General features: G+C 32.5%; 2 protein-coding genes and 1 long non-coding RNA gene across 3 annotated transcripts in view; 1 reads left to right on the top strand and 2 right to left on the bottom strand.

The window, feature by feature from the left end:
• Nucleotides 1-5,776: 5,776 nt before the first annotated feature.
• Nucleotides 5,777-9,385, bottom strand: LOC127708283 (uncharacterized). Its single transcript, XR_007985230.1, has 3 exons — nt 9,307-9,385; nt 8,726-8,801; nt 5,777-7,769 (listed from the first exon to the last, which is right to left on the bottom strand). It is a non-coding gene; the product is annotated as an uncharacterized LOC127708283 (long non-coding RNA).
• A 684-nt stretch (nt 9,386-10,069) lies between these two features.
• LOC127708471 (uncharacterized) overlaps nt 10,070-23,968 on the bottom strand; it is a 36,053-nt gene continuing 22,154 nt past the window's right edge. The window contains exons 5-6 of the mRNA XM_052213339.1: nt 11,529-11,579; nt 10,070-10,401 (exon numbers count right to left, since the gene is read on the bottom strand). Of these exons, the coding sequence (XP_052069299.1) occupies nt 10,070-10,401; nt 11,529-11,579 (383 nt within the window). The remainder of the gene's footprint in view (nt 10,402-11,528; nt 11,580-23,968) is intronic.
• LOC127708190 (uncharacterized) lies at nt 20,052-22,005 on the top strand. Its single transcript, XM_052213039.1, has 3 exons — nt 20,052-20,160; nt 20,531-20,677; nt 21,217-22,005. Exons 1-3 carry the CDS (start codon nt 20,073-20,075, stop codon nt 21,972-21,974), a joined length of 993 nt encoding a protein of 330 aa, XP_052068999.1. The 5' UTR covers nt 20,052-20,072; the 3' UTR covers nt 21,975-22,005.

Genomic DNA, 23,968 nt, shown 5'->3' with positions numbered 1-23,968 from the left:
GTAAGGACTAACTTATTGAAACCTCCTAGGAGACTGTTAACTTTTATATTGATAGAGAATTCAGCTTGAATACTTCAATTACTCATTAATTATAACATTTCTATCATAAATGAGTGAAAGTTATCCCAAAATTTTTATTTATTGGCCTAAAAAGTTGAAATTTTGAGGAAATGAGAGGTATAAATGGAGCAAAACAGACCTTATAAGGAAGACAAAGATGTCCATTAGTGGTATTTATCATCCTAAAGTCATCTTTTGTATCATATTCAACTGTTTGTGGGCAGATGAGATAAATATTTGATCATTTATTGGTCCACACTATATTCTATCATGATGCGGCTTGGTTTGGATCTTTCGAAGAAATTTTGCTCGAATCGCTGGAGATGTCGTCTTACATTATACTAGATTTTTCTCAAACTATTGAACTGATTATGACAAAACTTGGCAGGAATGCTTGAAATAACCAGTATTACAAAGGAAAAAAGTCGCATTCAGTTTTTTCAACAAAAAAGTCTACTTTAATGAAGAAAGACAAGAAGCTAGCAATATCATCAAACTTCATTTCCCGCTATATAGATGATGTCCTCTAACTGAATAAATTAAAGTTTGTGACTATGTTGAATACATCTATCCCATCGAACTTGAAATAAAGGAAACAACAGATACAGTTAAGTTTGCCTCATATCTTGCCTAACATCTCGGATTTGACAATGAGGGTAGGTTGAGAACAAAACTTTACGACAAAAGAGATGATTTCAGCTCCCCAATTGCGAACTTTCAATTTCTATGTAGCAACATTCAAGCCGCGCCTGCATATGGAGTATATATCTACCAGTTGATACGATATGCCAGGGCTTGCGATTTCTATCATGATTTTCATGATAGAGGGTTGCTACTCACAAGGAAGTTTTTAAACAAAGAGTTCTTAGTGGTTAAGTTGAAATCATCCCTTCGAAAATTTTCGAGTTGGTTGACCGTTATGGAATATATATTTCTCAGATGATGATGGGTATGTTCCAATCGTCGTAATCACAATCCCGTCCTCCTTTTCCCCGAATGGACCTACCGAATTAGACTTGTCACCTGTTTTGTACTTATATCAGCAACACGAAGGGTGCCACGTGTGGAACAGGATCGGCTCACCCTTCCAAGGCACCTGAAATCAACCCAGGTTTTTGGTGGGGTTCGTGTGGCTCAGTATTAAGTTTTCTATATTGAGTTTTGTATACTGTTGTTTGTGTTTTGGTCTTTTTCTTTTTTTATCCCTTCGGTATCCATCGCCTCTCTTTTACAAAAAGACAAAAGACACAAAGCACCAATATAAGCCGTACTCAGACACGTTTACTGAAAGCTAGTTCAAAGCCAATTACAACTTGCATATAAATCCTTCACTAAAATATTAATCAGTATACATCCATTGGTTTAGTTTAAAGACATCATAAAGTGTCCGAGAAAAACAAGACCTTAAGTTTTTTAGAATGCCAAAATATAAGTATTGACAGGTTGTAAGACCCTAAGTGTTTATAACTGTATAATAATAAATATGTAGTTATTATTTAATCTATTATAACAAAATCTATATTAGTACCGATAAATGAAATGTTCAAAGATTTATCATATTTGTTAAAGTGTTAAACAGGTTACCTTTATTAAAAGGAGCGATACGATTACATGGATCGTGTTTCGATTTACCTGCTCTATAAACAGCATCACGGTAAATATGCAGATGCAGTATACCATTTGTAGTATATTTTCTACAGGAAGAGCCAAACTTCCAAACCAAATCTTTGTATTTATGAAATAATCTAGTATTTTTTTTTTTTAGTTTATTCAAGTAACGAAATCCCTGACTTAACAATTTACCAGTGATATACCAGTGACATAGATTACGTTTATTGGACTGACGTCACTACAGTCACTGTCATACATGTAGAGAACAAGTTGGGATATACAAACACCGTAAGAACGTCACCGTCCGATAAAAGGAAACTCAAGCGTTAAGAACGAAAATTCGTCCTGTTTGTCGTAAATTTTAGTAGAGTTTTCTGTGTGAAACTGAAATTATAAAACTAGGAAAGGACTTCTTTTAATGTTTATGTTAGATTTATTTAGAGTAATTTTCCCCCGTATATTTGAAGAATTCTTAATTATTGAACGCAAACATATCATTAAAGTAACGGTAAATGTTGTTGAACCTATCAATTAACAGGAATTTATAATAATCGTTACTGAGTTTTACCATAAACTGTGATTCCAAAAAATACAGGAACAAGTCTGCTATTCAAAGGGCGAAATTGCGGCGCATAGGAATAAACCAACTGTCGATAAACCGAATTTTCGAAACGTACAGAGATGAGGTCAAGGAGAACATTTACAAATGTAATCATCTTATCACACTTTCAGTAAGTATATCTAGCATATTTCCTCATTCATTACAGAATAAGTCTTTATATGAGTTGCAGCAAATACATTTGCAATCAGATTTTTACCATTTAATAGATTAAAGATTATGTTGAAGTGTAATTTAGAGAGTCAAAAGGTCTTAACTGTCAAACAAATTAAAAATACCACCATTAGCACGTAGCTCATATAAAACATACAAGATTAAGATATTTCATTTTTTTCACGGGAAACTCTACATTAAATTTACGACAAAAGGAACGATTTTTCGTTCCCTATTGTTAATTTTCCTTTTTTGGACGGTGATGTTCCTTTGGCACCACCTTACGGTGTTTACATATCACAACTCGTTCGCAATGCCCGTGTCTGTTATGACGTTTTGGATTTCAATGAACGTAATCTATGTATTACTGGTAAATTATTAAGTCAGGTATTTCGTTATCACAAATTACTTAAAACCTTTACTAGATTCTTTTCATAGATATAAAGATTTGGTTTGGAAGTTTGGTTTTACCTGTAGAAAACTTATTTTTAACGGGATAGCACATCCTAAATTTTACGGTGATGCTGTTTACCGAGCCCGGAAATTAAGATACGATCCGGGTAAACTTATCGATCCTTTAAATAACGTATTCTTAAAGCATGTAAAGGTTACCAATTCAACACTATAATTAGATCTTTGAATATTGTTTTTATTGGTATTAATATTGATTTTGTTATCAGTAAATTAAAATCGAACTAAATATTATTTTTATATACATATGCACATTCATGGCTCTACAATCTGTGGATACCTTTATCTCGGCATTGCACAAGGTCATGTTTTTCTCTGACTGTTAATGACGTCTTTCCACTAAATTTATTGGATGTTGGATGTGTACTGATTGGTATTTTAGTCTAAGATGCATGCTTTTTTTATTAGATGTTATTGGCTTTGAACTAGCTGTCAGTAACTGCGAGTACTCTCATATCTGTACTTAGTGTCTTTTTATTTTAGGGATGTATAAGTACCCTGCCACGTCCATTCGGTGTTTTTGTTAGACATATTTATGCTTTGTATAAACATGATGAGTTAAGCCCTTTCCAACTGATTTTTATAGTTTGTTCTTATGTTGTACTGTTACACCACTGTCCAAAGTTAGCGGGAGGGTTGGCGCTCCTTCAAACTAGTTTAACCCCGCCACATTCTGTATGTGCCTGTCCCAAGTCAGGAGCCTGTACTTCAGTGGTTGTCGTTTGTTGCTGTATATTATATTTGTTTTTCTTTATTATTTTGTACATAAATCAGGCCGTTAGTTTTCTCGTTTGAATTGTTTTACATTTCTCATTTCGGGGCCTTTTATAGCTGACTATGCAGTATGGGTTTTACTCATTGTTGAAGGCCGTACAGTGACCTAGAGTTGTTAATTTCTGTGTCATTTGGTCTCTTGTGGAGAGTTTTCTCATTGACAATCATACCACATCTTCTTATTTTTATAAAAAATGTTTTACACTCCAAACATTTCAATTTTTTTATTTGCCGTGGACGGTGCCAAACATTCGCTCAGGTGATCTAAATATAATTGTGTACTAAATACATATATACAAGTAGAGCAAAATTATTGATTTATGTATAGTATAACATTGTTAGCTACTCATATTTTAATTTTGTATGGTAAATTTCTCACTTTGTAATATTAAGTTTAAGTAAATTTTACTTGCTATCAATGGGTTTTGTGTGGTTTTGACAGGATACCAACTGGCAATTTAATATTTTATGGAGATTATTCAGAGAAGAGGTCAATTCACGAGTTTAATCATATATGCATTTTTTTTTATTTCTAGTATTGCTATTTACAGCTGTGAACAGTAGTATAAAAAACAAATATTGACACATTTGCATGTGATGACTACAACACTTGTCATTCAATGGTTACAACTATAAAGAAGCAATGTACGGTGTCAGTCAAATAAGGAATTATATTTATCTTTAATTACCGATTAGTTGCCCTGTATACTTTCTGTCTGGCTATTGTTCTTTTCAAGTTTACAAGGCAACTTAAATGAGTCATAGATAAAGAAATAATTAATGGCAGCAGCCGTAGCTTTGTTTTCCTTTAACCATGGGTTGGGCATTTATATTCATTCATTTTATCTCGAGCGAATGTTTATTTATTATTAAATAATTATGAAAGCGCCTGTATTTTTCAAGTTTATGTTTTGCCTATTGTCACATATTTGAAAAATTGCAATTAAAGCCCTTTATAAGTATTCAATTAACGATTGGTATTTTGGTGTTCATGCTCTGAGTCATTTTTTTTCGTATAACTACGAACTTGATCAAACATAATCATGTCAATACGATTTGACACCTGTTAGCATGGTTAGATTGAACATAAGATATTTTATAGATCCTGAAAGAGTTTTACCGCTCTGCCTCTGATCTTCCTAATTTGCCTCTGATCTTCTTAGTGTGTTCATTTGCACTCAACAGTTAAAAACATGCCATGCATTTCTATAATAACATTTATAAGCCATAGGTTTTGTTGTTTTTACAGTTTAAAGCGACAATTTCGGAAATTGGTGAACAGGATCATAGTGCCTCCTACTAAAGTAAGGTAGCACAAAAATGACTATATGCACTTTTATATAAAAGATGACTGATAATTGAGTGGGCCAAAATCTCCGCTTAATAAGTGTTGTTAAAGACCATGAGCATGTTAATGAGGCAATGTAAAAGGCATGTTTTGTTGGCCCTTACGTTTTTAACATAATGTACTGCTGAACAGTAATCAATAAATTCCATTCTCAATTTTAAAATTTAAAAGGCATAATATTTACAAATTCATTACAAAAAAGAAATAGTTGTAGAGTTTAGTTTTAAACATCCTTTCATTTTCTTTTGATTCGATATTTTAATGTTTATATACACTTTGACTTTCTCATCTTTTCCCCCAGCTTTTCTGATGAAAGAGCTGAGAATAATAACAGTATTTTGTTATCAGGTTAAATTTGAACACATTTCGAAATTGTTGAAAAAGGACTATAATGGTTGCATACTTTACCTGTTATTAAATTGTAGCATGTCCTGAAAGGACTGCATTCATAGACGCCATAGAACACGAATTTGTAGATGCAAATATGTGAACTGATCATTTCTAGGAAAGGAAAAAGACAATATTAGACATTTCCGTTAACGATGAAAGGATGAGATGTTTTCAATTATCTAAAAAGGATGTGTTTCTGTCTGATAACATTCCTAGAAAAAGAATAGAAACCGTAACCTATTCTCATCATTTTATTTCCTTGTTATAACTGAAATTGTTACTGATTGTCATTTATTTAAATTTAGCTTGAAAGAAAAGCTTAATCAAACGAAAAAACAATTATTTAATAATAATGTTTGAAAAAAAAATCTTTACGTCACCAAATGACATACAGGTACCAGTTCAATGGCATATTTTCAAATTGAGAATGATAATAAACATTTGTTACCATTATCTAAAGCATTGACAGCAAGTAAATCGAGTGAAAAGCTGGCACTACAAAAAAAAAGTAAAATAACAAAAATACAGAACTCCAAGAACAATTCAAATCGGAAAGTCCCTTATCAAATGCCAAAATCAAAAGCTCAAACACATCAAACGAATGGAAAACAACTGTCATATTCCTGACTTGGTACAGGTATTTCCTTATGTAGAAAATGGTAGATTAAACCTGGTTAATAGGTAAAAATATAAAAAATAGGGGTACAGCAGTCAACATTGTGTTATAATCTTAATCACTATAAAAACAAACAAATGTGTCAACAAAGTAAAACAAAAAGACATATACAAAAAACACATAAGCAAAAATGAAAGTCAACAATACAAAAATTTACCATAGTACGATAACACAATGCCGGGATGTATAAGTACCGAGACACGCCAAAGGGATATTACCAAAAATGGACAGTAAAGGTAATAATTTGCAAAGACAAATAAAAGAACACTAATACATGTAATTAAGATGATAAATATCGTCAGTACCTAGAATCTAAACTTCAAGACCATCATGTATTGTTTGTGAAGTTGATACTGAATATTTCTCAACAAGGTCTAAGTATCTTCTGATGAACTGTTTTTAGAAAAAGGACTAGACGTTCTTTTACATAATCCTGGTACATTCTGCTCAGACACTGGTGACGTTTTATAAAGTCTGAGTAGCAGCTGCAAGCTCTTGAATACCGAATGAGTTGGGAAATGTATATCCCATATGCAGGTGAAGTTGTTATATTGCTACTAAGGTCGGGGAAATTAGTAATTTAAAATAAAAATCGTTTGTCATAGATTCTGGTACTGAGATGACTGCTTATGTCAAATTCGAGGTATAAGTCTACAAATGAGACAGAGGAAGCCGTGGTTGTTGTTTATTTAATTTCTAGGTCTGAAGGATATATTAATGGAACCCAATCAGAAAAGTTTGGATTGATAATGAAAAGAACATCATCAATTTATCTGAATGTGAAATTAAATGATGTGGCTTCTTCTTTAATCTTCTTGCTTTTGACAAGTGTCTGACGGAACTCGTACTCAGAAAATAAGAAGAGGTTGGCAAGGAGAGGCGCACAGTTCGTACCCATAGGACTGCCGACAATTTGTTGAAAAAGTCCACCTCCAAATTCAGCAAATATGTTGTCAATAATATAACCAACAGATAACCCCTAAATAACACATTAATGAATAGCCACCAAACTGAGTCACATGGAACTTATATTTCAAGAGAGTGCATCCATCCTCACAAAACTTTAGAGAAGTTCCCGGAATCCTGCAGGCTAACAAATAATTCCAGAACACTTGTCAAAAACTTAAAAAAAAATCAAATAGCTTTCTTCTAGAAACTCTAATTCAAGATTGAAATGAGAGTCTGAATGCTTCGTTGATTGAATGATTGGCGGAAAAGATTCTTAAAACAGTGCAGTGCTTAGTATTTCAATTTATGTTCTTGTTGTTTGGTCGTAATAATCCTCCGTTTTCTGACCGAACACATGATCATAGGTCTCCTCTTTTCTATCTTGTTTCATGTGTTGTTCAGCAGAATCATACACGGTATCGACAGTACGGCTATACATGTCTGTTTCGTTAACAACATGCCTTCTTTCATTTGTCTTGTCATATACTCCTTCCTCAGATAGGGCATACGGGGATTCTGTGTCTTTGGATGGGTGACTATAATCTTGGCCGTCTTCGGTCTTTATCGAGTCTGTGTTGCGGTTCGGAACCTGGCTATACAGTACCTTGTTGTTGGTTGGATACTGAGGGAGTGCTATATCTTGCTGACCTAAATAGTTTTCATCTGTTGTGTTATTCATGAAGTTTGCGAATTTTTTATCCGAATTCTCACGTATACATCTGTAGGTAGAGGAAATGTTTTCAGTTATACTAGATGGATGTTTTTTTTATTATTTAGTTTATTATAAAGGAAAGTGATGAATATTCACGTGGGACCTTATACAAAATAATTCTCGCATTTCGTCTACAAAAGTATCATCATTGACGCTCGAAATGAAAAAAATTAATAGGCCAAATAAATTACCAAGATGAAGCGAAATAATTACCAAGAACAATGCCGAAGGGTTTTGACAAATATAGCTAGGGTAATCTATTATTTCAGGAATTTAAAATTTCAGTTAATTATGATTGGGACATAATAACATGAATACATGTATGCTGTTCATTCAATGGAACTTAATTTCTGTAAGATAACGTTATGTTGTTGATTTTAACAAAATGTCAACAGGTTAAATCACTACGATTTGACTTACGACTGCCTGTTAACACTCGTAAGGTTACGATTAAACTTACGATAAAATTCTATTTACGATTGTTTATGAAACGGTCAAAACTTACGATTTGATGTACGACCGACGTAAAATCTAAGATTGTCGTACGATTTTTTGTGAAACGATGGCCAGGTGTATAGAATTCCTAGTTTGTCGAACAATTCAAAGCTTTGTAAACAGTTCATTTATAAATATGACCATGCAAATGACATTTCATGTCAACAATGGACATTGAAATATAAACAGATACAATGCACCAGCTATGGTACTTTCCAATAGCGATCATGGTTACAACGAAACATATTTACTGGTTAATTTGAGAGGTAAAAACATGCATGTTTGTCCCCGTACCGACAATATACAATTGAAAACAAAATGATTCGATACTTTTAATAGAATATTTTTAAACTTATTGTTTTATGGTAGTTCGAAATATCACACTTGAGATTACGCGACCCTTTTATGTGTAGTGCCAAATGAACTTCAAGGTTACCAATACTAATTTCTAACATTTTTATATCATACCTTCGTCTGATGAGCACGACGGCAACGATAATGCAGATCATACCAATTATACCAACCGGTACACCTACAGCAACTCCTGGAAACATAGAAAGAAAATATATTGCTCTTTTATCTGCTTATATGTTTAATTTCAAGACTTGTTATTATTGATTTAAAAATCAATTAAAACGTGAATATACATGTCCAATGGGATAATAAGTTTTTAACTCAGAAACTTTTATTCATCTTTGAGTGATATTGTATCGACGAACGAAATCATAAACGAATTGATTTCTTTAACTTTCGTAGGGATTTGGGAAGTTATTATCGATTTTGATCATCTAGCATTACGACAGATGTAGCTTGTAACTTCTGGAGCATTTGATATTACTCGTGGATTTAGTACGATTTTGAATTCATTTCGAACTGTTCTTCGAAATTACAAAACGAAATTCTTAAGTTGAACATAAAATCAAAAATTAATTCAGAATCAAAATATTTACTCACTTTAACTAACACTCACTTGAACTTGAAGTTTATATCTCGAAATAGAATGTTATCTCGTTAGTAGTAAACGTTTAATAATGTAGTGTAACGCATACCTAAGGTTGGAAATCCTGATTTTACTAAGGTCAATTTATTTGAAGGATTCGTAACACATTCCCCTGGTTTGCCGGTACCAATGAAAAAAAACCAATATAGTGCTAATCTACATGCAAAGGTTAAATGTCCGAGAATAGTTGGAATATATAATTATAGCAATACGACGGATTTATTGAGGGGCGCTTAAGATGCAATGACAAATATCACATGCATGATAGATACATTGGGGACTATATAACTTGTATGCGATATGAATATGCACGGCTATGTGATAGAACGAAATGTATAATAAGATTATTTATGTGCATGGAACAGTAAGAATACCAAACTAAACTTGTGAAACTGCTTTTATAAACGGATCGAACGCTACAGTGTAAGGAGACACTCAAAATTCATAAGTTGAAGAGAATTTGGCAACAATATGGAAAAAACAATTATTTCAACGAAAAGATAAATAAGTCCACAAAACACATAGAAAACAAAATAAAGACTAAGCAACAGGAAACCCACAAATGATTAGGCATAATCTATGTTATTTCGGAAGTCTATGGGCAGATAATGTTCTACTAGTGACACCTGTCATGTCGCTCATGATTTTTAGCTCCTTATATAGATGAATTAAAAAAATCAATTTGCCCACGTGACTTTATTTTTTTTATTGACTTCTTAGTCGAAACAAGTGCTGGTTAACTATTATTGTAGAGATATAACCACCTTACATTCAATATTGGCACTGGTTATTATAAATTTATATACATTTTCTTATTCAGTGAATAAACATTTTGTACCTTGACAGCATATGGCACCAGCTACTGTAGTTCTATTACAACCGTTTTCTTCCTTTGTATTATTGCATGCTAACAAACTAGATTCATGTCCACCACAATGCAGGGAATAAGGACGAATCTGCATATCAAACAATTTATCAACGGTTGTAGCATTTCCTGTCCATGTTTTGTTTAGATATCTACAGATTACTGCAGCATCATAATCATCCCATCCAAAACTACATAGGTACAGCTTTCGGTTGAGCGAATGTTGGTAAATTTCTACTCGGTGATTATCATCAAGTCTCAGTACAGTCTGTTTGTCACCTGAGATATAACCAACAAAAACCAGGGTTAAATATCTAGACACTTTTTCATTTCATATATATGTTTAAAAACCTCAACAAACGTTATCAAATACCTCCAAATTGTTCCAACAAACAATATTTTCAATACTTCTAAATGGTTCCATAATACAATCTTTCAAACAATTTGTAAAATCTTTCAGAATTGTGTATGCTTTGATGCGTCATATTATTTGTCATAGTGTTAACAACAATGCGCGTATTCGTACAAACAGTTTATTCTTTCCTTGCTGTCAAAAACATGTATATACCATTCTACCGGTTTCCATACCTACGTCTTTACCAATCAGCCCTTTTGTGACTTGCATATTACGTATACATGTATGTACATAATGTTTGAATGTTATATTATATTTATTGTGATTTACATAATTATGATTGATTTGTTTTTTGTTTGTTATTTGCTGCTGTTTTGTTTATTTATACTGCTTTACGGAAGATATACTAGGCGCTGCGGACGCATGAAATTCATAACGTGTTGTTTTCAGTTTTTATAGCACTGGGTCGATACCTCTGCTGGTGGACTATCAGTCCCCGAGGGTATCGTCAACTCAGTAGTCAGTACTTCGGAACTGATATGATTTATAACAAACCTTTCTTAAATTTGTCCGTTTATACATTTTGAAATTATAAAGAAACTAAGGTTTCAACTCCTTCAAGCAAAATTGACCTTAGCTGGATTTGGCTATTTTGATAAGGTCCTATTTGGTCAAATAGCTCTTCAACTGTTTCGGTTCTTAAACATTTTTGGCTTTCAAATATGCGGCTTTAAGCGTTCCTGGTGAAGATAAATTCAAAAAGTGCTTGGGACGCATGCAGTTTATAACATAATGTTTTCAGTTTTTACATCACTGGGTCGATATCTCTGCTGGTGGCTATCAGTCCCCGGGTTATCAGCTCGGTAGTCAGTACTTCGGAACTGACATGATTTATAACAATCCTTTCTAAAATGAAAAAAATGAAAGTAACACGTTATAGATTTCATACGGTTTGAAATCTATAACGTGTTGCTTCATTTTTTTCATTCGTTTCCCAAAAAATATCTTAATTTTTTTTTCATAATTTATATTATAATGGCTAATAACTTACTTTCAGTGATAGTATTTGAAGTCGAGATAGTAGTCATATCAAGTTCATGATCTGAAAAGGAAAATAACAAAAAGTGTATAAAGTTTCGTGTTGAGAAATATTGCGGAAAAAAATTAACAATGGGATTTTACCTTCTCTGTTTTTTTTTGGGGGAATTTATTTCATTGATTAGAAACCAGTAGTGTTACCAAAGTAGACCAAGGGGAATAAGAACATCTAAAAAAAATATAAAAAGATATATATATCTAAAGTGCGATGGGGACGCTAAAACGCGATGGTTACGCTAAAGTGCGATGGCATACGCTAAAGTGCGATGGTTTGATGCGCTAAAGTGCGATGGTCTGTGCCTTTTAATGGATCACGCAAGAGTCCGATGCCGCGATACGCTAAATTGCGTTTTTCCGCGAAAGTGCATTAATTTTGTTTGCGAAAGTATGACGTTACAAGCCGTTTCTACAAACAAAAATGGATATGCCGATAAACGAGAATGTTTGTGCAGATGAAGGTTTTTTACTAGACAAGAAAAGAAAAGAAACAAATGACCCCAATCCGGAACATTTTTTGTCGGTGCTAGAAGAGTTTGTATACGGAGGAATTATTTCCCGAAAAATCATCCACAGTAACAGAAATGCAAAACTTTGATCTCGCTGTTAACCCTTTCGGCGCCAATACGACATTTTTGTCGTTTACCGCTAGTACGCCAAAACGACATTTTTGTCGCTTTTTAGTAGAACCCATAAACCATTCAAAATGTATATAAAGAACATCAATTTACTGCCGAAACCATTATAGGTTTAAAGAAAAATAACTGACTTTTTTTTGTTATTCCAGAATAACCCTAAAAGTCTCATATATATATATAAATATATTGCATGTTTGTGATTGAAAACAATTATATTTAGAGATAACGTGCAAATTTTTCAGTCGGACAGCTGACCCCGGTTTGACCCCATTTCTTAAAGCAACAATGGAAGTCATGTGACTACCATATTTGGGCATTTTTTGGGGTATTTTTTTCTTCAACTGTAACGACTCTGTTTCCTCCAAAAAGTCATATCAAATGAAATCAAAGCATGCTGTAAGTTACAAATGCCAACTGTATATACTTTTTAGAAGTTCTAACATACAAATTGTTTTGATTAAGCGTATTGAGTTAGAATACGAAGCCTTCAAACCCAAGGTCGTCACTCGTCGCGTCAATTTTTTTCAACACACTAGTGGAAATTTCTTTCTTAACTTCTGGGGAACCTATGCTGAATTTAAAATATGTGATGAGGATTTTTATAAACTGACCCGTGTCAAATTTGTGCCACTTAATACGATGTAATACGCAAATGTGCCACTTCCAGGGGCGGATCCAGGATTTTGGAAAGGGGGGGGGGCGTAGTATTAAAGTTCGCCGAGCGGAGCGAGGCGAAAAATTTTTTGGACCTTTTTTTGGCTAAAAAACATAAAATAAGTGTAAAATGCATTTTAAAGTTAAAGTGTAGGGGTTGGACATTTTTGGTGCCGTATTCTCTCCATTAATTGTCTATTATAAAATGATTGGATGGATCCAAAGCTATGTACTAATTAATATATTTGATGTGGGATTTGTCAGTAAAAAAATGGACATGGAAAATTCTCGTTTGTTGTATGGTTAGTTAGCATAACCTCACAGATTTCTTGTTGTAAACAAGATATACGGCTATTCAATGAAATTTACAATACGACCGACACGAAGAAAGACAAACAAGCAATTTTTATCCAAATGTTTGGTTGAAATGTTTCAACCAACAAAGGAAGTGAGGGGTTCCAAATCAATCAAAGGCTACGAATGAGTCGGAAATGACAATGAAGTTGTGAATGACGGTCGACACATGGAGACATATAGGCCACACCCAGCAGGCAGGTTGCTGTCGGGCCTTGAAAAAAGTATTCAGTATATAAGTTCGGCGAAACAGACATTCCGGTCAGATATGGGATTCACATGCAACCCCCCAAAAAAATTAAGCCCGTTTTTTATTCATCATGTTCATTTAATGCTAAATAATTTTGTTGAAAATACTTTTTTCTAATAGCAAAAAAGTGGACAAGATTATTGTTTTCAATCCAGATACGGCCAGAATTTTTGTTTAAGGCAAAAATCAGGGTCAGAATTTTTTCTCTAAAATATCTCAGACTGCCCCCTCAAATCAAATGATCCGTACCTTAGACTTTAAATCTATATCTAGAGCTTACTGACTGGGGATCACTATTCAGCAATGTTATTAATGGGCTGGGGCGTGCTCAATACTTTGTCGCTTTGAAGGCGTCATACTTGTCATCCTCAGCCTAAGCAATGTGTTACTGTAATTTGAATTTCAAAATGACTGAGTGACGTTTTTTTCGACGTACTGGTCAACTCCACCGTAGCGAATCACATGACTTTGACATAATCAATAATATATTACAGTAAACTGATACGAGCGAAAAATATCTTTATAAGTAAAGAATTGTCGCATAAAAATTAAATACACGGGGAATGGCAAAGTTCGCGAAGTCGTCTGATTAATCATTTTACAAGAAAAAAAAAAAAAAGTGCAAGCAAAGGGGGGGCGTACGCCCTCTACGCCCCCCTCTGGATCCGCCACTGACTTCGATGTGTCGAAATTTCTGACGAAGCGGTGCCGATAGTAATTTACGAGTTACATCCCTTTGTTGACACTTTTCATGAACAAACTTATTTGTACCTATTATATATATTTAGCACCATATGATGTTATTTACATGTGAATATTATTAAAATAATTAATTATCTTTTTACTAAATATATTTTGATACTACAGACATTTTTTAAAACAATTAGGTAAACACATTTTATCATTTTTAAAACAGTTTCAAAACTGAAATAGGGCTTTAAGAGGGTGGTAAAGGGTTATTTTCGTGCAACGTGTTTTGCAATTTTTATTTCACGTGCAGCCGTGAAAAAGGTTCCTTATTCACCGTGTTTCGTGAAACTTTTAATTGTTCTTTCATCGTGAAATGGCAATTTTTATTTCGCGTTCTTCCGTGCAGATACCCCCTCTTTTACGCCCCTCCTTTAATATTACAGTAAATGTTACTCTGTGCCATAATATATTATTCGAAGGGTTACTTTAATATTTTGGTAAATATTTTTACTGCTGTAACCAAATAATATCAACACAGAAATTAATTTCTACTACATAAAGACCAGGGCTAGCCAAATTATGCATAAATACTGGATCTAGACAGGGTTAAAATATTGAATTCCCTTGCAATACTGATACCTGATCCTACCTTTTTCATATGCATTTAAAAGAATTAATAATCAAAGTATTCTCAATCATCGGAGTCAATGTAAATTCTTCATAATTTGAAATAAAAGGAAATTGGTTTGCAATCTGTGTATAATTAAACTAAATATAACAATAAATTGTATCTCATTGATTCCTTGCAAGTTCTACTGAATGGACTCAAATTATAAAAAAAAAAAGCCTAAACCTTAACCAATGGATAATTATTTAAATAGTTTATAATCATGAACTTTGCCATTTGATTAGGGACTTTCCTTTTAGAATTTTCCTCGGAGTTCAGTATTTTTGTAATTATACTTTTTACTACAAATGTTTTCAAAATGTAAAAGTTTTTTTTTTAGATCTTTGCCAAAAAATTATCTAAAAACTAATTTGTGACGTCTTGTCCTTCAATTTTTTCTTGTGACCTTCTGTCCTACCTTCTTATTGATGAATGTAGGAGGCAAAAGTAAAATAACGAAAATACCGAACTCCGTGGAAAATTCAAAACGGGAAGTCCCTAATCAAATAAATACATATTTATTTCACAAAAATGTACGCACTTGTCGATCGTTGATTTGTACGGATAGAAAGTTACGGAACTATAGAAAGTCACAATTTAAAATATGTATTTTGAAAATAAGAGAGAAACCTCCAGAACCATTCTGATTTAAATTTAGGGCCAGTATGCATAAAACTACTTAAGATTTGTTCCGAACGGACGGATTTTTCTACAGGTTCTACGATAAATTAATACTACAATTGGATATCGTAACTTAAGTGGTTTTAGGCATATCAGTCCAGATCTATCTCTAACTTGCTTTGCTTCGTCGAAGTTATGAAAATAGTAAAATCACAGATTTATATTTCAATTAGATTGTTCTAGAACAGTTTAAGAAATTCGCCATCACAATTGTTAGTTATATTGTATAACTATAACGTGAACCTTGTGAAATAGCACGTTAAATTCCAACTAAGCGTGACTACCTTGTAAAAGCGACGGTTCTATCAATACCTGTTGTCAATTTCAAGTTCTGTTCCGATATGCATGTAATATATGTCACTGGACTATCAACATCATCTTCGTCAAATATTGCTGTTGGTTTCTTTTTTTACATGTACATGTATACACTCTAAAAAGATGGGGGCTATGATTGCCAATGAAATAAACTATTCAACAGAGACCAAATTAGCCCAATCATTTTTTGTGGTTACTATAACAACTGAAGCCGTAATTCCGCTGTAGTGCACGCCGATCATATCTGTTATAACAGGTAGGTGCATGGAAACCATACCACCTAACCAAGTTTAAGAGTACATAACAACCCTATTTTAAATTTGTGCATTATACTTAAAACTTGCACACCAGAGACTAATAGTATATGACGTATGGATTAGTACAAAATGCAGACTTTAACCTATCGTCGACAGAGATATGACAACGAGACATTAATACTACAGATTCTGAAATCCTTCGGTTTGCATAAAAAAATATATATTATTATTCGAAACACGATTTTGAATTTACTCCAATCAAACCAATAAAAACGTATGGCTTAGTATACCATGCAGGCATTTATATATATTGAGGGACCATTTATAACACCTCATATAAAAACAAACACGCTCTTTTCAGAAGAAAACAAATATAAGAATAAAAGTTTATTTGATGTCACCAGTTGTAAAATATGAAAAATGAAACAATAACTGACTACCAACATAGACTTTTGTTGTATGTTTATACAAACCGAAACCACTACTACATGAGGGGGTTGACACGCTCAAATTTACAAAAACGCGTTTCAGAGAACCAATGCACCAAATTTATTTTATAGGATTTAGTTTTACGTAATACTGCATATGGACAAGAACAATTTAAATGTAGGACAAAATCGGCTTACAACACGAAATTTGTTCAAAGAATAGTACCAATCATGTGACAAAATGACGGGTATGTAACAGAGGGTAGCGCAATTGCAGATGGATTTGTGGATATTTGCCGTTTGTTTAACGTTCAGTGGCAAGTATTTCATGCATATTCAGAACCAAACTAAGTTGTGCAGACGACAAAAGCAAAATGGTGACAAATTCATTGTTCAAAATTTATTTCCAAGTGTAATTTAGGAATTCATATATATGTATATTACTAAACAAAAACAATATCATTATGGAAATAAATTTTACTATTACTTATTGAACATAATAAAAAGATCAAACCCGCTAAAACAAAATAGACCCGGCGTAAGAAACTTTGAAAGAAAACTAAAATAAATGAATTAAAAAAAAAAGTTTTAAAAAATATTACACAAACAACTTTTAACTTTTAATCTTATGAAAATAATGCTGATATTTTCCTAGCCATGTTTGATTATAGCAAAAAATTACAAAAAGTTTCTTGAAATATCAAAATTTAATACGAAGAACATGTTTTTTTAAATTTTGATTTATCAAGTTGAATACCTTGTGCGATCTATGTAAACACTCCTTGTTGTTGAATTGGGGTTTGGCTGACCTCAAATGATATTACGTTTTAAAACAATAACTTAAATGATAAATACAATTTTATTAATTAACTACTCTCTTATTGGACTTAATATGATGATAACTGTCTATGCAATACAAAAGTATCAACTCGGCCAATACAGAATAACTCGGTCAATATAGATTTTTTCTGTATTGGCCGAGTTCCGATCCGGCCAATACAGGATTTCGGAACTTCTCTGGTTTTTAGTTAGAAATTCAAGATGAAGGCAAAGATATGTAAACAGTCGTCTGCAAGACACTGTCGTTCTTTCTACACACCAAAAACATGCCTAAACGCAAAAAAATAACAAACGGAGAGGAAATGATGGACGCATTGGTGGAAGATATCTTCCGCTATGAAGAATTGGCCGAACTTAAGGCGGAGACAATTAGACACAATGTGACAGGCGTCGCAAACTCTGTACGTAATGAGGAACTAGAAGTTGAAGTTGAACAACCAACCATGCCACAGACTAACATGACTGCCCAATTATTACGGGATGATGATCATGACGACGATAACAAAGAAAATGATGAGGATAGTGTAGGTAGATTCAAAATATACACCGATGAAGAGACTGATCAATTTCTGGACATTAATAAGAACAAAAACACTGGATCAAAGACCAAAAGCGATTTTAAAATTGTGAGAGACTTCTTCATATCAGTTGGTAAAATGAGGGACCCAACAGAAATTCTCCCTAAAGAACTGGACAGTCGGATCTCCTGTAGTTGGTGATCGCAATACTGGTATACTAGTATTGTGCACAATACTGGTATAAAAATATGTACCAGTATTGTATTCCAGTATTGTACCAGTATTGTGGTTTTTTTTTTAAATAAACAATACAGATAGTTAATTAATCTTTTATTAAAGGTGTCATATATATATATGCATAATGATATTAACATATGACATGACAATTTTATATGGAATGATTGTATGTTTAACCGGAGACATATATACACATATGTATATATGTCTATATACACATACAATGTATGTATATATGTCTATATACACATGTATATATGTCTCTGGTTTAACTGATGATGCCATTGATGGTACACTGTGATTGTAACCAAAGAAAGTTTTAAATCTTCTGACGTTTTTTTTCTTAAGGGAACAGTACTGTCTCAGCATTTTAATAAACTCTTTACTTTCTTCTGTTTGCTTCCAGCTGTCTCTTTCCAAGACCCAATAGTATATTTTGGTGAATTTTATATTGACATTAATGCTGTTATAGCTTCTGTATCATCAGCATTGGTATTGTTTATTTCTTCTTCAGAAGGCATTTCTACAACCCCCACTTCCTATATTGATATTTAGGTATTCAGTCTGTGGACTTTCTCTTATGCTTACTAGATTACATGCTTGTTTAGATAGCACCTGTATGGCTCTCTTACACTAGGAGTGCTTGTCTAGTATTAGTATTTGAGTATTTGTACCAGTAGATATATTTGCTACAAATTGTATTGCCCATTGGTTTGAATCAAATGCTTTAACTACCCTTAACATTCATGTAGACAAACTAGTTAATTTGATTATAATCAGGTTCCCCTATTAAGCAACTTTTTATGTTTAATGGATATTGATATCTTTTATCATTTTTATTGTGAAAGATTAATAAGAAAATAAAGACAAACAAATTCATATGATCTTAGTATACATGTTTAAAAATCTGTAAAAAATATACGCTGACATACATGTAACTGCTGAATTTACAGTGTTATAGTGTAATAATTTGCTTGAATTTATTAAATAATAACTCAGATAATAAAGCTTTTATTTCATTTTATCTAAATTGAATTAAATAAAATATAGAAATATGATAAAATTATTAGCAATCATTTATAAATTAACAATTGTTTGAATAAGATGAGTTGATTACAATAATCTTTTGTTTATTTGTACAAGTACTAGTAATTATTTCTAACTGGTTGTTAATTGATTTCACAATTATCCTCTATAATCATCTTTTTTAGTTCATTTAATCTCCCTTTGATCTTCAATATCTAATTTTGCTTAAAATTCATTTTTCATTATACACCTTAAATAAAGTATAGTGAACAATACAACTACAATACTGGTATATCAGTAATGTACCAGTATTGCTGTTTTTTTTTTAAAAAGTTACAATACTGGTACAAAATTTTTATACCAGTATTGTAGACAATACTGGTATACCAGTATTGCGATCACCAACTACAGGAGATCCGGACAGTCTGTTAGCAAGATTTTTTTTGGGAGTCAGAAAGAGAGACTTGTCAGAATATGAACCAGACAGTCTACATGGGATTCATAACAGCTTGGATAGATACTTCAGGGATATGAAACTTACTCTAAGGTACAATTATTGATTTATCTAAATCTTATATATCAACAGAAGCTGATCTACTAAGTTTTTATTTATGAAGTTCAATAATGGCATTAATGCACAGTCAGAATACCCCCACCCCTTTTTTTCCATTTAGGCCCCTGTAAAAGTGTATTTTAATAAAAAACGGTTGAACAAATTACAAAATATGTATGAACAAAGTTTTAAAAAAATGTTTTTTAGTGGAAACACACGTACGAATGAATTTTTGATTTGCCTTATATTAAATCTGAATTTTGAAATTTAATACATTTAATGTGTTTTAAGATAACCTAATGTTCAACACTTTATATTTCAGTATAAAAAAAGATCCAGAGTTTGCCCACTCTAGACGAGTACTGGAGACAAAAAAGAAATCCCTGAAATCCATGGGAAAAGGCAATAAACCAAATAAAGCTGAATCCTTGACAGGAGAAGAAATTGGCATCCTAAGGGGAAAAGGAATTATTGGTACACGTATGTATTACCTTTTTTTCATAAACTTATCTCACTTTTCTCCAAAAAAAAAAACACACAAGCTATTACATTTGTTTGATACATTTGTCTGTCGGTTTTGTTTACTAACATCTAGTAAAAAATAATCTCAACCTAATATGGGAGAAAAAAGGCACATTGCGTGTATATAGGTAAATTGTAGAAAATATTTCACAAATTACATGTAAAAAAATACAGTTGAATGTTGCTGTTGTAACAAAAACAAATAAAATGAAATTTACAAGGAAATACTTATTATTTAATTACTATTTCATATTGTGCATTTAAATTGATATAGAATAATGATGTATAGTTCAAAGATTGAAGTTGTGTTCTACTTTTTTTTATCTAGAAAATCCAGAAGCACTACTAAATGCAATTTGGTTGAACAATGGTGCATATTTTGGTCTGAGAGGTAGACAGGATCATGTCAATATGTTGTGGGGAGATGTCCTACTTAAAAAAACATCCAGTGGAAAGGAATATTTAGAATTCAATGGTATGTATCATATGCTACTGACATTTTTGGTGATATTTTTGTTTGCTACATGAAGTTCTTATTAAAAAATAAAAAATATATTCTGATGAAAAAGCCAATTTGCATGCACATTTAGATATTCTGCTGTTACAAACATGACCGAAAATGCTGACAAACTCTATCTGACTCAGTTATCAGTAATTGCTTGCATGTACTAGTATGAATGTGTACCAGCTTCAATGTTCCAAAACTACAATCTTGACCCAATATCAGATGTTTTTAAAGATCCAAAATCGTATCAACCTGAAGAAATGACAAGCTAAATAATGTTTTGAATAGAAAAGAACAAATATTGACCGAGGCCACCGGCCGAGGTCAATATTGGTTCATTTGTCCCTAAAACCTATTGCAAATAAACTTACAATTTTATTTTATTTTAGAACGTAGCACTAAAACAAGAAAAGAACCAATATTGACAGAGGCCACCGGCCGAGGTCAATATTGGTTCATTTGTCCATAAAACCTATTGCAAATAAACTAACAATTTGATTTTATTTCAGAACGTAGCACTAAAACAAGAAGTGGGGAAAAAGTTGGAGATTACAGACCTGTTCAGCCCAAAGTGTTTGAAGAACTACATGCAGGAGAAAAATGTCCCATACATATTTATAAAGAGTACAGGCGTCATAGGCCTACGGTAGACCAAGATTCTAGATTTTACTTAAGGCCATTAGTGGAACCAAAAACAAATGTCTGGTTTTCCAAACAATGTGTAGGAAAAGACAAGTTAAGTCGTATTATGAAAAACATGGCTGAAAGGGGAGAACTGCAAGGACGTAAGGTCAATCACTCAGGCCGTAAAACTTTCGCAACTACTTTACTGCAAAGTGGTAAGCCAGTAACAGAGGTTGCACAGTTGGGAGGTGGGAAAAACATTGGGTCGTTAAATCATTATTCTGTTCCGTCTGTTAAACAACAGGAAGAAGCATCACAAACTATTTCTAGTGTAATGATACCGGAATCATCTGAACATCATGACAGTTCTGACATATCTGATGGACAAAAAGGTGAAATTATTAATGTAAATCAACCGTGCAGTATTGTTCCTATAATTGGACCAAGTTCATGTGTAGCACAAATGACCAATCTATCTAGTAATCAAATGCAGTCAGAAAAACAAGACAATCCATTGTCACTGTTTTGTGGGGCCGTAATTAGTGGTGGTACCATCAATATTAATATTGTCTCTAGCAGCAATGAGAAAGAGAAAACATGTACCAGCACAGTGTCAAGTGAAATTGTTTCATCTCAAGAATAACTGCATACAAATAATAGACTAGTTTTATTGTTCCTGGAAAAAAACTTGAAAAAAAAATTCTTACTATTCAGATGTTAATTTTTTATTATTATTAAATGTTGAACAATTTAAATATTTCTGTGTTTTGTCCCATTACTAGTAGTAAATTAATAAAGATATCATTTCGTGGTTATTTCTGTATTGGCGCTCAGGCCAATACTGCAAGCCTCGGACCAATAACAAGGCCAATACAAAAATAACCACGTAATAGTATCATAATATTACTGGGGGGGGGGGGGGGTTCTTTGCCCCTAATTTTTTTTAACAGCAGTAGGCTTATAGTATTTTGAAGCATTTAAATGAAATGAAACTTAAGATAATTATTATAAATAAAAAAACTTATTAAGCAAGTCGGCCAAAAAAATGATTGATATTTCAAAGAAAGATTTTTAGTGTGTTTATAGCAAGCTTAAACCAGAATGTGCATGTATAATATATGTCTCTGCTTATACGTATGTGTATATAACAGTCACAAATCACTTCTAAACATAAAAATCAACGATGTAACATAAATGCATTTATTTACTGTTTTATCGAAAGTGATCAAGATGCGCAAATTTCTTAATTCAAATTTTATGACACTTAATTTTTTTCAAAACACATATTAGTTATGCATCCTTTTATCAAAGTTTTGTTTTTCTTCAAGACCGTATCTCGGCGGCACTGCTGAAAACAAATCTAAATTTCCATCAAATGTATTGCAATTATTTCATGGTATCTTTAAAACTTGTATATTAGATAAATTTGACAAGCATGACCACAAATACTACAATAAACATTGGTCACGCACGACATATCCCGAAGTATGACACGTGCCGATAAAAACTCGTATAACGTTGTTAATATTGCTTTGACAATCCTAAAACAAACATTTCATAAAGAAAGAAATTTTTCTATCGAATGATATACTTTTATTCAATTACTAGTATATGTTGCTATACATTGTCAAAAAAACTATTACAATGTCATTGCCAGTTTTCACGCATCAGCGCACACAGGTTTGTCTAAAAGGCCAACTGATTGGAGGAAAGTTACAGATAGCCACGCCTACCTTAAACTAATACCCGATCAACCGACTTCAGAAACATAAATTAAATAAATCAAACATGGATAAGGTTACAGAAATTTGGTTGCGTATTCAATATTTGAAAAAGTTTAGACTCTTTATTCAAACTTAGAAATACAAAATATGACCGTAATGCAAGTTTCGCGATTTTACAATAAATTTTATACATCGACGTGTAATTCCTGGGATCGTCATATTTAAAGATTTGGAAGAGCCTAGATAATAAAATTTTCAACTACCTAGTGCAGAAAAAAACTCAACCAAATTTAATAAAATTTGCAAATAGGAACAATTTCGAATTGTTCGCTATTCGTACAAAAAAATCACCAGCAATTATTTTAAATTAAAAAATCAAATAGTTCTTTTATCTGTATGCAATCGCAAAAAAAATCATTTTAAGTCTTTGATCTAGTTGCAAAAGATGACAATGCTCCCTTAAACTGTAAATTACATGAAGACAGCCCAAGAGTAAAATACAAGTTTATATAATACAATAAAGTATTTAACCCTCATCCGTCCTTGTAAATGCAAAACTCTGGATTCTTTTGATATTTACCGGAGAGATCATAAAACACAAATCTAACAAGAATTTCAAAGGTGTTTGCTAAAAATGAAACGAAATAAAATATTTTTTTGTAAACGAGCAACAAATTGAAATTGAAATTTTACCGAATGAATGAAATAAACTTTAAAAAAAAAATCAGTGCACATCTTTCTAGTGGCGAAAAACACGCATATAGAGTTACGTAGATGAAAAAGAATAAGTATAATTTAATAATAATTATGATGTCAATTTCATAAATTCAAGGATTATAGCTAGAAACAACCTAGCTTAAACACGATTCGTGATTTCCCATGTATATAAATTAAAACAGATTTATTTATTTTT

This window comes from Mytilus californianus, unplaced genomic scaffold, assembly GCF_021869535.1.
Source record: "Mytilus californianus isolate M0D057914Y unplaced genomic scaffold, xbMytCali1.0.p SCAF_7, whole genome shotgun sequence".
Classification (NCBI taxonomy): Eukaryota; Metazoa; Mollusca; class Bivalvia; order Mytilida; family Mytilidae; genus Mytilus; species Mytilus californianus.
The sequence above is the reverse complement of the archived record's forward strand: the minus strand, read 5'-3'. Positions and strand labels throughout refer to the sequence as shown.